The following is an 11,907-nucleotide window of genomic DNA, read 5'->3' on the forward strand; positions in this document are numbered from 1 at the left end:
GAGCTGGCTGCACGCCAGGCTTCTAAATTACAGCCGCCGTGGCAATCAGGAGTGACCTGGGTTTTTCAGATAATTAATTTATAAACATTGGAGGTGCACGGTCTCCCTGGCTCGGTGAATTCTGTGGGCTTTTTCTGTGATCTGATGGTGTTCGGCTGTTTCTCACGGGCTTGTGCAGTTCAGAATTGTCATTTTAGTGTTTGTCCCCTCGGCTGGGGGCGTGGGGACAGGGGAAGGAATGTGGCCAGAAATTTGGGCACCACTGTCCCCCTTCCTGCCAGCAGAAACAGCAGCTGTGGGAATGTTCTCACCCCACCTCAGGGCTCCAGCCCTGACCATCACCAAAGTGTTTGATGCTGTGATTGATGGAGCTCGGGCTGGGCTGGGCACATCTTGGTGCCAGCAGAGACAGGGGTGGCTGGGATTCCCAGAAGCGAGGGAAAGGAGCCTGGTGGGAAAAGGGAGACAAGGAGTTGGGAGGCGTGGCACCTACAGGGTTGTGCAATGCTCCTACAGGAATGTGGCTTTACAGATCAGCTGTGGGAAGAGGTGGATGTGCTTCTGGATGTGAGGGCTGTGCAGGGTCAGTGTTCGAGGTGTGATGCTGCCTGAGATAAATCTGCCTCTGCTCCTCTCCCCAGCTGTGTTTTGGTTTCCTTTGGCAGGTTGGTGCAGGGTGAGGGAGGTTTCCTCTGTGGGGATGTTTCCTGTGCACCACGTGAACAGCAGCAGAGGCTCTGGGGTGGGATGTGAGCTGTGTGGGGGGGGATTTCATACAGATTCGGGGACTGAGGGACTCCTGATGCTTAACTGGGAGAGAGCAGCTCCCTGGAAAGGCCTCAGTGCGCCTGGCACAGGTGTCCATGGCACTTGTTGTTCCCTGAGGCCAGGGCAGTGGTACACGGGCTGTACCTGCATCACCTCCCCTCCTTGGCTGTGCTTGGGGTGGGTTCCGGCCTTGCCTGCTCTGTCCCTCCCAGGGCACTGTGTGGGCAGCCGGTCTGCACTGACCGCCCCGAAGGGACTGCCCAGGTGTCACTGCCCAGGTGTCACTGCCCGGGTGACACAGGTCACAGGTGCCAGCGCAGTGCAGGGTGAATGAGGGGGTGCGTTTCCTTCTGACCTGTGGCTGTGTCCTGGCAGCGCCGTGCCTAAGGCTGGGAGCGAGGGCCCCTTGCTGTACCCCATCCTCAGCTGCTCCGGGCCCAGCCCTTCCCTGTCCTCGCTGTGCCAGGCAGGTGCAGCCCTGCAGAGCCCCCGACGGGGGTCCCGGGCAGAGCCCCGAGAAGCTCGGCGGGGGCGGAGGGGACACGGTGGGACCGGGGCAGGTGCCAGGGCGGCTCCGCTCGGGACCGACCGGGAGAAGGAGTTTGGGGAATGCCTCCCTCTCCTTCTGCTCTCCTCGCATCCATCCATCCATCCATCCCTCCTTCCATCCTTCCCTCCCTTTTTTTCCGCTCCTTCCCTCCCTCCTTCCCTCCCTCCCTCCGGCAGGAAGGCAATTAAAGAGTAAATCCACCCCCTGCCGTAGTTGCACAATTTCCTCCGCTGCCAAACTCCCTGGGCGGCGGGGGCGGATCGCGCCCGGAGCTGCTCGGCCGGGTGAGTGCCGGGGCCGCCGCTCCCCGCAGGGCTCCGCCGCCGCCCCGGCGCCCGAGAGCCGCCCCGAGCCGCGGGGGTGGCCAGGGGAAGGGGGGGGACAGCGGAGCCGCTGTCGCCCGGGGGCTGCGGGCACGGCCGGGAGCAGCCCCGGGGCAGCGCTGTCGCCCGCGGGGAGCCGCGAGCAGCCCCGGAGCGGCCCCGGGGAGCGGCGGCGGGCGGGAGCGGGGCGGGGGTGCCTCCGTCTGTCCGTGTGTCCGTGTGTCCGAGCGGGGCCGGGGCTGGGGGGTGCGGGCGCGGTGCCGGGCAGCAGCAGCAGCTCCTCATCCCTTCCCTCCGCTGTCCCCAGATCTGCTGCGGGCGCGGCAGGAGGTGGCGGCGGCGGCGGCGGCGCGGACCCCGGGCGCGATGGAAGCGCACATCCCCTCGGCCAGCAACTCGTCCAGCCAGCGCAGGAAGCAGGGCCTCCCCCAGCACAGGGACAGCCACTTCCCCGACAGGTACCGAGGCACGGCCGGGCCCGCTCGCCCGCCCCGGGGCGGGGTTTGGGCAGGGGCGGGGGGCTCGCACCGGGGCACCCTCGGGCCGGGCTGGAGCGGTGGCACGGGTGGTGTGGGCTGTGGGAGGGGGGGAACGACTGGGTCAGGCATTGCGATGGGCTGGCCAGGGGAGTGGGGGTGTCACCGTGCCTGGAAGCGTTCGAAAAGCGTGTGAATGTGGCATTGGGGACGTGGTTTGGTGGTGACCACGGCGCTGTCAGGGTAATGGTTGGACTCGGTGGTTTTAGAGGGCTTTTCCAACCTTAAGGGTTGTGTGATTCCATGGGAGAGGGCAGCAGTGCCCGGGGTGGGCAGAGCTGATTTGCCTGGGCGAGGTGTGACCATCTCCTTCGGGGGCTGTGCAGGTTCAGGAGTGCTGGGGGTGATCCTGCCACACTCCGGGGTGTCTGTGTGGAAAGGGGGGGATCTGTGTCTGTGCACATCCACATCCACATCCAGGGGAGCGACTGCCAGGCTGGAATGATCCCAAACCTGTGCTGGGTATCCAGAGCAGATGCCACTCTCACCTGCTCTTGGGCACAGAGCAAGTTAAGGTGTTTTAAGTTTGCATTTCATAGCATCCCCAGATAATGAGAGAGAAGAAATGCTCTGAGATGGAACGGAAAGAGAAGAAGTTTTCTTTGTTAGGGAAAAGAGCCTCAGCTTGCCTTTCCCACTGCTAGGAGTGCTGGAAAGCCGATATCCCCCCGCCCCCAGGAAATTCTAGCTCATTTATCTTGCTCTGTGCCACGAGCCATTCCCTCTGCAATCAAGAACTTCAGAGGGAAATTAAATTAAAGCTGCGTGCGTTCCTGACAGGGATAGCGGGATGGGAGAGGGCCGTGGGGATGCAAAAGCTTTGGGTATCATGGGATGAGCAGTGAAAGGCTCTGCTATTTACACTTCTTTTGGCTTTTGTGTCGGGATGGGGGCGGAGCAGGCTGCCCTGTCAGCTCTGTAGGGTGTGTATGGATGGGTTGAGTCCAGAGCCTTTCCCCCCATTTAGAGCCTTGGAGATCCCGTCTGGTTTTCCTTCTCTCCCACCAATACCTTTGCACTGAGGAGGGGCTGGGCAGCCCTGGAACCTCTCTCCCACAGCGCGTACTTTGGCTAACCCGCCCCATAAATCCGCCCGCTCCGTGCGGATCGCAGCAGACCTGGGAGGGAGGAATGCAGGGATGGAGGAGCCTCCGTGCAGCCGCTCTCAGGAACGCTTCCCCAGCGCTGTGTGGGCTGGAGAGGAGCCAGGCCAGCCCCAGGGCTGCCTGGAAAAGCATCCACGGAAGGGTGGGGGCTGCTCACAGGAGGGGCAGACTGAGAGTGGGGAGATCCAGATCAAACCCAGAGGTGTTTGCCACTGGCAGGCAGGTGCTGGGGGGATGGAGCTGGGCCAGGCCAGGAAGCGTTCCATGGTTTGGGAAGAGCGGAGGGAAGTTGCTGGCTGGGTCAGGGGACAGGGACTGAAGACTGGGAGATGGCTCTTGGACCAAACCACTGCTGCTCATCTTGATTGAGTTGGCCAGGCTCTCAGGGGTGATAATCCATGTTAGCAGAGCCGGGGAATCCTGCTGGGCAGTGGGAACTGTGCCCCACACTCATGGCTTGACATCGTGAGTCTGTGGCTGTCCCATCCCTGCAAGTGTCCAAGGCCAGGTGGATGGGACTCTGAGCAACCTGGGACCGTGGAAGGTGTCCCTGCCCATGGCAGGGGGTGGAACTAGGTGATTTTTAGGTCCCTTCCAACCCAAACCAGGCTGGGATCAGTCCACAGGACCAGTATTTCTCCCCAGAGGTCTGCAGCCCCCTGAGCACCGCCGAGGGGTGTCCCTCTGCTCCCTCTCAGAAGTGGCCTGGTTGGAGCTGGCCTGTGCCAGCTGTTCCTCTGGAGCGCCACAGCTGTTTCTGGAATGCCAGGAGAAGCCGTGGCCATGGGTTGTAGAGCAGTAAAGTTTTGTGGGGGGTAATTCCTCCCCTGCATTCCCCGTTAGCCTCAGGTTTGTACTTGCTGCTGTGGTCCTTGTCAAGGGGGTAAATCAGAGCAGCCTCGTGCACCTTTGTCCTGCAGGAACAGAAATTCCCAAGGGTCCCGGTGGGCACTGGCAGGGGAGGAGGCACTGGAGGAAGCTGCCTCACATTCCCAGCAAACATAGGTGGATTTATGGTGTCTCCTTTCCCAGGAGCAGAGGTAATAACCACAGTGCAGGGGCATGAGAGCTGCTTGGCGCGGTGTTAAAATTCCATTTCCACGTCCTACCGGGAGATCTGTGCGGCTCAGGTGAGCTCTCAGCTTTGTGGGCAGGAATAATCGGTGACTTCAGCCCTTCAGCTGGCAAAGCAAGAGGGGAAACCCCCACTGGTGACCCAGTTTCATTGGTCAGGGCAGTGCTGGTGTTTCTGCAGAGGCAGCGATGCAGAGAACGTGCCTGGCAATGGGAGCTGTGCCCGCAGTTTTCCGCTGCCCAGGTGTGAAGGGGCTGAGCTGGGGGACACTTGGGAAGGTGGGTGGGTGTGCTCAGACATTTGTCATTAATTAATTTTTACATCTTTGCTGGTCAGAAGCAGGCTGGGAGGTTTGGCTTTGTGGGAATGAGACACACAAACACATGGATATGGATTTTCTTGGACCAAGGTCCTGATAGTGGCATAGTGGTCCCTTGACCTCTTTGCTCCGTTCTCCATCTCTTGGAAGGAGTCAGTGACACTGAGACATCTTGCCAAAAGCAGACTCAAGCCACAGGCTGGAGAATTCATTTGCTTTCCTGGTTTTGGTTCCCTAGATCCTTTCGAGATGGATTCAGCTTGGATGCTGGAGTGCCAGGGCCTGGTGGTTTGTTTGGGAAGATGGTTGAGTTCAGTGTTATAAAAAGACTTGGATGAGGAAAGGGTACAGCTGAAAGGTGCCACTGTAGCTACTCCAGCCTGGAGCTCTTCCCATCCCCAAACTGCTGCCTCTCCTGCAGAGCTGGCAGGTGGCTGTACCCCGCAGAGCTGCTTGGATCCTGCTCCTTGGGTGCTGTCTCCAAGATTTGTTGGCAATGGTTCCGCTGGGTCCTTCAGCCTGGCGTGTTCCTGCCCGAGGTGCTCATCCCTGCTTCTCTCTGTGTGGAGCCTGGGGAAAATTTCCTCTTGAGGGAAAATCTTCCATGCCCTGCACACAGAAGGGGTTGGAGAGGAGCTGGGGCAGGGCTGGGTGAGCTGCTGGACTCTGTGGGCAGTGGGGTGAAGCTTCCTGGTTGGATGTGATGCTCCAGTTCTGTGCTGGGAGTTGTTGGGAGCTCGTTCTGGTGCCTGCCGTGTGTGGCAGGGTCTGGGGGGACCTGCCCCTCTCTCGGGGGGAGAAGGCAGAGCATGGCCACAGACAGGGCAGGTGCTGGGTACAAGCACTCAGGGGCCTGAAGAGGCAGTGGGGGCACAGTTCATCTCCCAGGATCCGGGGGAAGGCGGCAGGGAATGCCAGGGGACACGGAACGCTGCCAGCCTGAGCTGCCATCAGCACCCCCATCCTGGGGTCCTGGGAAGTCCAGCCCCTTGGCAGGAGTGAGCTGGGGGTGGGAGCCACCGAGTGTGCGAGAGGCCCCCGCTGCCTCCCCTGCAGGAGCTGACAGACACCGTGCACCAGCCAGAGGCTTTCTCTGAGCAGAGATGTGCCCAAAATACCCAGGCAGCATTTTTGGATTCCCGTCTTCCCATCTGCTGTTGCTACGGTTTGTTCTTCCACCACCTAATTCCTCCCCCTGCTTTGGGGAGGTTTTCCTTTTCCCTGCTGGCTCCTTGGGCACATCTCCTGCCCTCTCTGGGCACCATCTCTCTCCTGCTCTTACCCACCCCAGCCCTGAGTCCCCCACTCCTCTCTGAACACTCTGATCTTCTGATTTTTGCCCTGGCAGGATCCTTCCCCAGATCCCAGCTGGCTGAATGTTCTGCAGAGCAAAGGCCAAAGAGCCTGACCTGATTTAACCAGTTTGGTTTCAGCACCAGTTTGGATTTTGAGGGGCAGCACAAGCCAGCCCCTCTCTGTGGCCAGGCCTTGCTGCTGCCCTGGGAGGGCAGTGCCAGCACATGTTCTTTTCCTGCCTGGAAATCCCAAACACCATTTTTAGCAAGGCCTTTGATTTTATTTATTCTCCCTTCCTGGCAGTGTCTGGGGATGGCAGAGCAGCGAGGAGCTCTGTGCCTCCCTGCCTGTTACCTCGGGTTTAAAGTGTCTCTTCCTATCAAATGCAGAGCAGAAGAAAGCAGAGCTTTCATGCATTCTTTCCCCCCCACCCCCTCTTCTTCCATCCGTTCTAAATTTATTTCCATGCCTTGCCGGTTTCAATCTGCGTTTCCTGACCCTCTCACATCTCCAGTCACAGCCTGTGCTCCGAGCCTTCCCTGGGAGCTCGGATTGAGCCGGGGGGAGCTCTGCTCGGGACTTGGGAGGATATGATGGGGTTAAAGTGAAAGGCTTGGCTTTAACAGTATAATGTGTAACCCCATAATGACTTTAAATATTGATTATTTGAAGGCCATTAGTGCTTATTGTTAAAGAAAAGTCGATACTTTTTAAGCCTTGTGAACCATTTGTCTCCTGTTAAAGGACATATCAAATTTAGCAGCGTGCAGTGCAAATCCCCTAATACCCTGCTCACAAGCCTCCAGCTGGCATTTTAGGGGGGGAAGAGGAAAAGGGGGCTGGGGGAGGAATGTGCAGCAACACAGAATTGCTCTCTGCAAGGTAAGGACAAGGCTTATCAGATGTAATTGCCGGGGGCTAAATTCACCTCCTCAGAGGAGGGGACTGTAATTCTGACTCTGGGCTGTGGAGGAAGAGGAGGAAGGAACTTCATGGGGGATTCAAGGCTGGGAGAGGGTGCAGGGGTCGGTGTTTTGGTGCACAGCTGTTAAAAACACAGCAGCCTTTGTTAAGGTCTCGGGGGTTTTTCCTCAGGGGGTGCCAGTTCTTTCCAAGCTGGCTGGGAAGCAGTTGGCTGGCTGGGAGGGCTGCCCAGCCCCATGCCAGGGCACGACCTGGTGCTGCTGCCTCCCTCCTGTGCCAGCTCCCTGTGCCAAGGACGGGGCAGATGGGCTGGCAGGGAGCAGGGCAGGCTCCGACAGGCTCTGTGCCCAGGAGGATGGGTCTGTTGGGGTGGCACAGAGGATCTGTCCCTCGTGGCCATGCAGCTGAGGGGTTCCCCAGGGCTCTGGAGCAGAAGCTGGGCAGCATCAGGCTCCCTGCAGGCAGGAAAATCCCCTCTGCCCTAAATATTTATGAGCATGCCTGCCTGCTTTCTAAGGTCTCTGCTGCTGGGACTGGTGCTGAGCAGGAGAGGTGCAGTGACCTCTGGGTTTGGCTATTTGCAGCCTTTTTGGGCTGTTTGGGCCATCTGCAGCCTCCCTGCTCTGACCCCAGGGTGTGGCAGTGCCGTGTGAGGGACCTTGGGCTGCTCCTGGCCGCACCAGCAGCCGTGTGTGGGTGTTTGGGGGAGCTGAGGGGTCTCTGTGTCCCGCTGTGCCAGGCAGGCACGGTGACAGCGTGTGTCAGTGCGTGTCCCCGGATTTCCCAAACCTTGGGGCTCGTCCCCAGCGTGTGGTGGAGTGTGTGGGACTGATGTGGCCCATCCAGCCCCTCTTCCAGCCACCTGCAGCTGCTTTCCAGGCTGCCGTGCTCATGGGATCGGGTCCAGGAGCTTTGTCCTTTTGCTACATCCCATTCCCCAGCCAGGCACCCAGAGCAGGCCCAGGAAGGCAGGGAAGCTCCGAGGGAATGAACTGCAGAGTCTGGAGCAGATGTGCATTCCTTAGGGATCAAAGTCATGCCCCGTAGCACAACATGAAAGCCTAAAAACAACCTCTGATGAGCGCTGGGCTGCCACCGAAGGGAGAACCCTTCCTTTTCCAGCGCCCGGCCCTGATCCCCATCCCGCACTCTCCTTCCTGGGCACAGACTGGCGTCAATCAAGGAGCTCCTTTGTTTTTGAGCTCTCCACGGGCAACCCGGAGCTCCTGAGGAAGCACATTCCCAAGGCGGGGAGGGCCCGGCCACGCGATGGTTAACAGCGACTTGATTTCCTAAATTGCTTCTTATAAAACGACCAGCACGTCTGCCAGGCTCGTCTCCCCATGATTACAGCTAATTACGATCGAGCGGACACCTCGGAGCCCCCGTCACGCCGCTTTAATTGTCCCTTATTCATCCGCGGGCCGGCGCGGGTGGCAGCAGCACTTGGCAGCCCGGCGACCGCGGCCCCGGCTAATTGTGAGGCCTCGGGGATTAGGGCAGGTGATTACACACTTCACGGTGTAATTACATAAGCATCGCTTGGCTGCTGCCCCGGCTCGGAGCCGAAGGTCGCGCGCGGCGTTACCTGAGATTAATTGGAGCTGCCAGCGGAGCGCGGCGCGGCGCACGGGCGGCATTAACATTTCAACAGCGCCCATCGATCCGCGCCGCGCCTCCAGACACCGCCGGCTCCGCAATTAGTTTAGAGGAGAGCCAGGGCAGCCGGGGAGGAGGGAAAGGAGAGCCGGGAGACGGCCGCGGGGGATGGGCGGGATGGGCACGGCGTAGGGGAGAGGAGGAATTTCGGAGGGGAGGCTCAGCCGGGTCAGTGGTTTTGTAGTGGCTGCTGCAGGGAATGCGGGTAAAGCTGCGCTGGGAAGGTCTTGTCCTTGCCCAGCTCATCCCCTGAGAGTCCCTGTCTGGCTTTCCATGGGCTGTGCGGGATGGGGGCATGGACGGCCGGGATGCTCCCGTTATCCCCCCACCGCGCTGGTTGCGCACGGGGTGGGTTTGTGGCAAAGTCGCAGGCACCTTCTGGCTCCCTCTCCCTTGCCCTCCAGTCTCTCCCGGAGCAGATTTTCCAGGGAGATACTGGAAAATGAAAATAAACGGCCCCGCACTTGGCTCTGCCTCTGGATGCCCTGATGAAGGTAATAATGTTGTAAGTGGCCATCAAAAGGAATTAAGAGACGTGCAGCCGGAAAGCAGATTTGCTTGCAGGCTCCCAGGGCAGATTTGACTAATGGAAGAGACCTTGGCTCTTATTCCCTTCCTTTTTTTTTTTTTTTTTTTTTTTTTGCCTTCCCTCCTGCTGCCAGCAAGTGCTCCCTGCCTCTTTTCCAGGCACTGTCCCCTTCCCACCACCCAATCCTGCCTCTCCCAGCTTTCCCACCCCCTGGCATCTGCTCTACCCATTCTGCCCTGCTCACATCCCTCTCCTGTCTGTGTCTTCCTCTGCCTCACTTCCAGCTTTTCTCTCCAGAATTAAAGATCATCCCTTAGCCCAGCTAGGACAGGGATTTTTTGCAAGGCAAGCCAGTGATGCCTTCAGATCTTCCCAAACCGCTCTCCAGCTCCCCAAGCACAGAATTCTTTATCAGCTGTGAGGTGGTCGAGGTAGAAACCCAAATGTGATAAGGGGAGGGGCAGATGCAGCATCTTCAGCCGCCCCCTTTAACCTGCCATGGGCAGGGAAAATCCCTTTGGACAGCCCGGCTGAAAGGCCACAGAAGCAAAGGTGGGGAATGTGTGGGACCTGTGGAGTCCTGGCTGCTTTCTTCTCCTTTGGTTCTGCTGCTTTTGGTTTTTTCTCTCCATTTTAGAAGCTCTGCATGTGGGTGAGCAGGCAGAGAAGAGCTTCTGGGTCAGGATGCAGCTCATCTGCAGCCAAGATGTTGTTCCTGAGCCAGGGCCCTTTGCAGCCTCCAGGTTTTCAACATGGCTTTAATTTCTGATTGCTGCAGGGAGATATCCCACCCACCGCCTCTGCTGTCACCCCAGAACGCTCCCCACATCGCCCTGGGGCCCCACCTGAGGCCTCCCTTCCTCGGGGTGCCGTCGGCGCTGTGCCAGACGCCAGGTGAGTGCTGGGGTGACGCTTGTGGGCAGCCAGGGCAGGGCAGAGGTGCAGCCTGTGACAATCTGCCCTTCAGCCAAGCAGCCTGGACACATTTTCTGTGTCTCCCCATGACTGCTGTGCCAACTTCACCCCGGTTCTGCAGCAAAAGGAGCTCCTTGGCTGCTCTTGGCCTTCCTGGCCCTGTGTTGTGGCCACGCTGCCGTGGCAGTGAGGGGTAGCTGGGCTCTGGAACAGAAAGGCAGCGCTCAGGTGCCCTTTTTCCCTCAGTTGCCCCTCTGGGGAGCTGGCCCTGAGGCAGCCAAGGGTCAGTGCTGAGATGAATAACCCCCAGTGCCGTTCTCCCTGCCCCAGGTTACGGGTTCCTGCAGCCGGCACAGGCGGAGATGTTCGCACGGCAGCAGGAGATGCTACGGAAGCAAAACCTGGCCAGGTAAGAGTGAAAAGGGGCTGGGTTCATCCTGGTGGCACCATGTGGGGGGGGGTGTGTTGGGTGAAATGGGCCCAGAAGGCACAGCAGTGTCCGAGTGAGACCTGTGCAAAGGCTGCGCAGGCATAGAGCTGACCCCTCGCTCCTGGGGGGGAAGCGCGTTCCTCCAGACCCCCCCCACCCAAACTCCCTGTCCCAACGCAGGCTGGAGATGTCGGCCGAGCTCATCCGCCAGAAGGAGCTGGAGAACCTGCACCGGCAGAGGCTGCTGGCCGGAGACCCCCTGAGCCTGCACCCGGGGCTGCCCCCGGACCACCCCGCGCTGCGCAGCGTGCACGACGTCCCCGAGGGCCACGCGCTGCGCGACGAGCTGTCCCGGCGCAACGCCATGCTGGTGCTGCGGCACAACAACGCCCCGCTGCTGTCCCTCACCCCCGGCGGCCCCGGCGCCGCCACCCCGCCCAAGGAGCAGCCCCGGCGGGCCGGGGGCGGCCGCAAGTCCTCGCAGCCCCGCGCGGAGCCGCAGGGCCCCGGGGAGGCGCGGGAGGCCGCGGAGCCGCGCGCGCGGGACGGGGCCCAGGACTGTAACGACGAGGAGATGAAGGACTCGGAGAGCGACGCCGAGGTCGGCGAGGACAAGGCCGAGGGGCTGAAGGCCGAGGGCGGCTCGGGAGCGGAGCTCAAGGAGTGCAAGGACGGCACGGGCAAGGCGTGCGAGGGGGCCAAGGAGCTGAGCGAGGCGGCCGCGGCCCCCAGCGTCCCCTGCAGCTCCTCGAGCGCGGAGTCCCCCAGCCACCTGCTCGGGCCCGGCATCAACAAGGCCGAGGTGAAATACCTGCCCCCAGCCTCCCTCCCGGCGCCCCAGCCGCTGCCCTTCGGATTCCCCTACACCATGAGCCCCTACTTCCATGCAGGTGAGGCTGGGGGCTGCTGGGGCTGGTGGGGTGGAGCAGGGACGTGTTTGGCCGTGCTGGAGGTGGGGCTTTCCCCCGTGCCCGTTCCACAGGGTGGTTGCGGTTGCTTTGTCAGCTTCTCTTCCTCGTTTGGAGAGGAAGAATTTCTGCATGGGAAGGGTGGTCAGGCATTGGAAGGGCTGCCTGGGGAGGTGGTGGTGTCACCAGCCCTGGAGGTGTCCAAGGGAAGGATGGATGTGGCACTCAGTGCTCTGGGCTGGGGACAAGGTGGGCATTGGTCAAAGGTTGGACTCGATGACCTTGGAGGGCTTTTCCAGGCTGGTTCCCTCGTGCTGCTCTTCCAGGGCAGAGGCAGCTGGGCTCTTTGCCTGGCCTGTGGTGCACCTCTCAGTGTCACAGGCACTGGGAGAGCTGGGCTGGATGGGACGGGCAGGCAGGGAGGTCACTGCCAGCTCTCTGTTCTCACTGCAGGAGCAGTGGGTACCGGTGGCACAAATGGGGTCTCAGACCCAGGGAGCCCCACCAGCCCAGCCAAGAGCCCAGATCTGCCCCAGCTAATTACGTGGCAGAGCAATTAGCAGGAGGCA

The 11,907-nt window shown here is 60.4% G+C and overlaps 1 protein-coding gene across 1 annotated transcript; it reads left to right on the forward strand.

Moving 5' to 3' along the window:
- Positions 1-1,631: 1,631 nt before the first annotated feature.
- LOC121672373 (sterile alpha motif domain-containing protein 11-like) lies at positions 1,632-11,529 on the forward strand (the record flags this gene model as incomplete). The annotated part of the gene is made up of 4 exons (XM_042044994.1): positions 1,632-2,099; positions 9,864-9,979; positions 10,331-10,409; positions 10,611-11,529. Coding segments are annotated over 4 exons (1,582 nt in total), but the record flags the coding sequence as incomplete, so codon positions are not given.
- Positions 11,530-11,907: the final 378 nt, after the last annotated feature.

This window comes from Corvus kubaryi, unplaced genomic scaffold (genome assembly GCF_017639235.1).
Source record: "Corvus kubaryi isolate FWS band 111438036 unplaced genomic scaffold, C.kubaryi_AGA036_p1.0 55188, whole genome shotgun sequence".
In the NCBI taxonomy this organism is placed as follows: domain Eukaryota; kingdom Metazoa; phylum Chordata; class Aves; order Passeriformes; family Corvidae; genus Corvus; species Corvus kubaryi.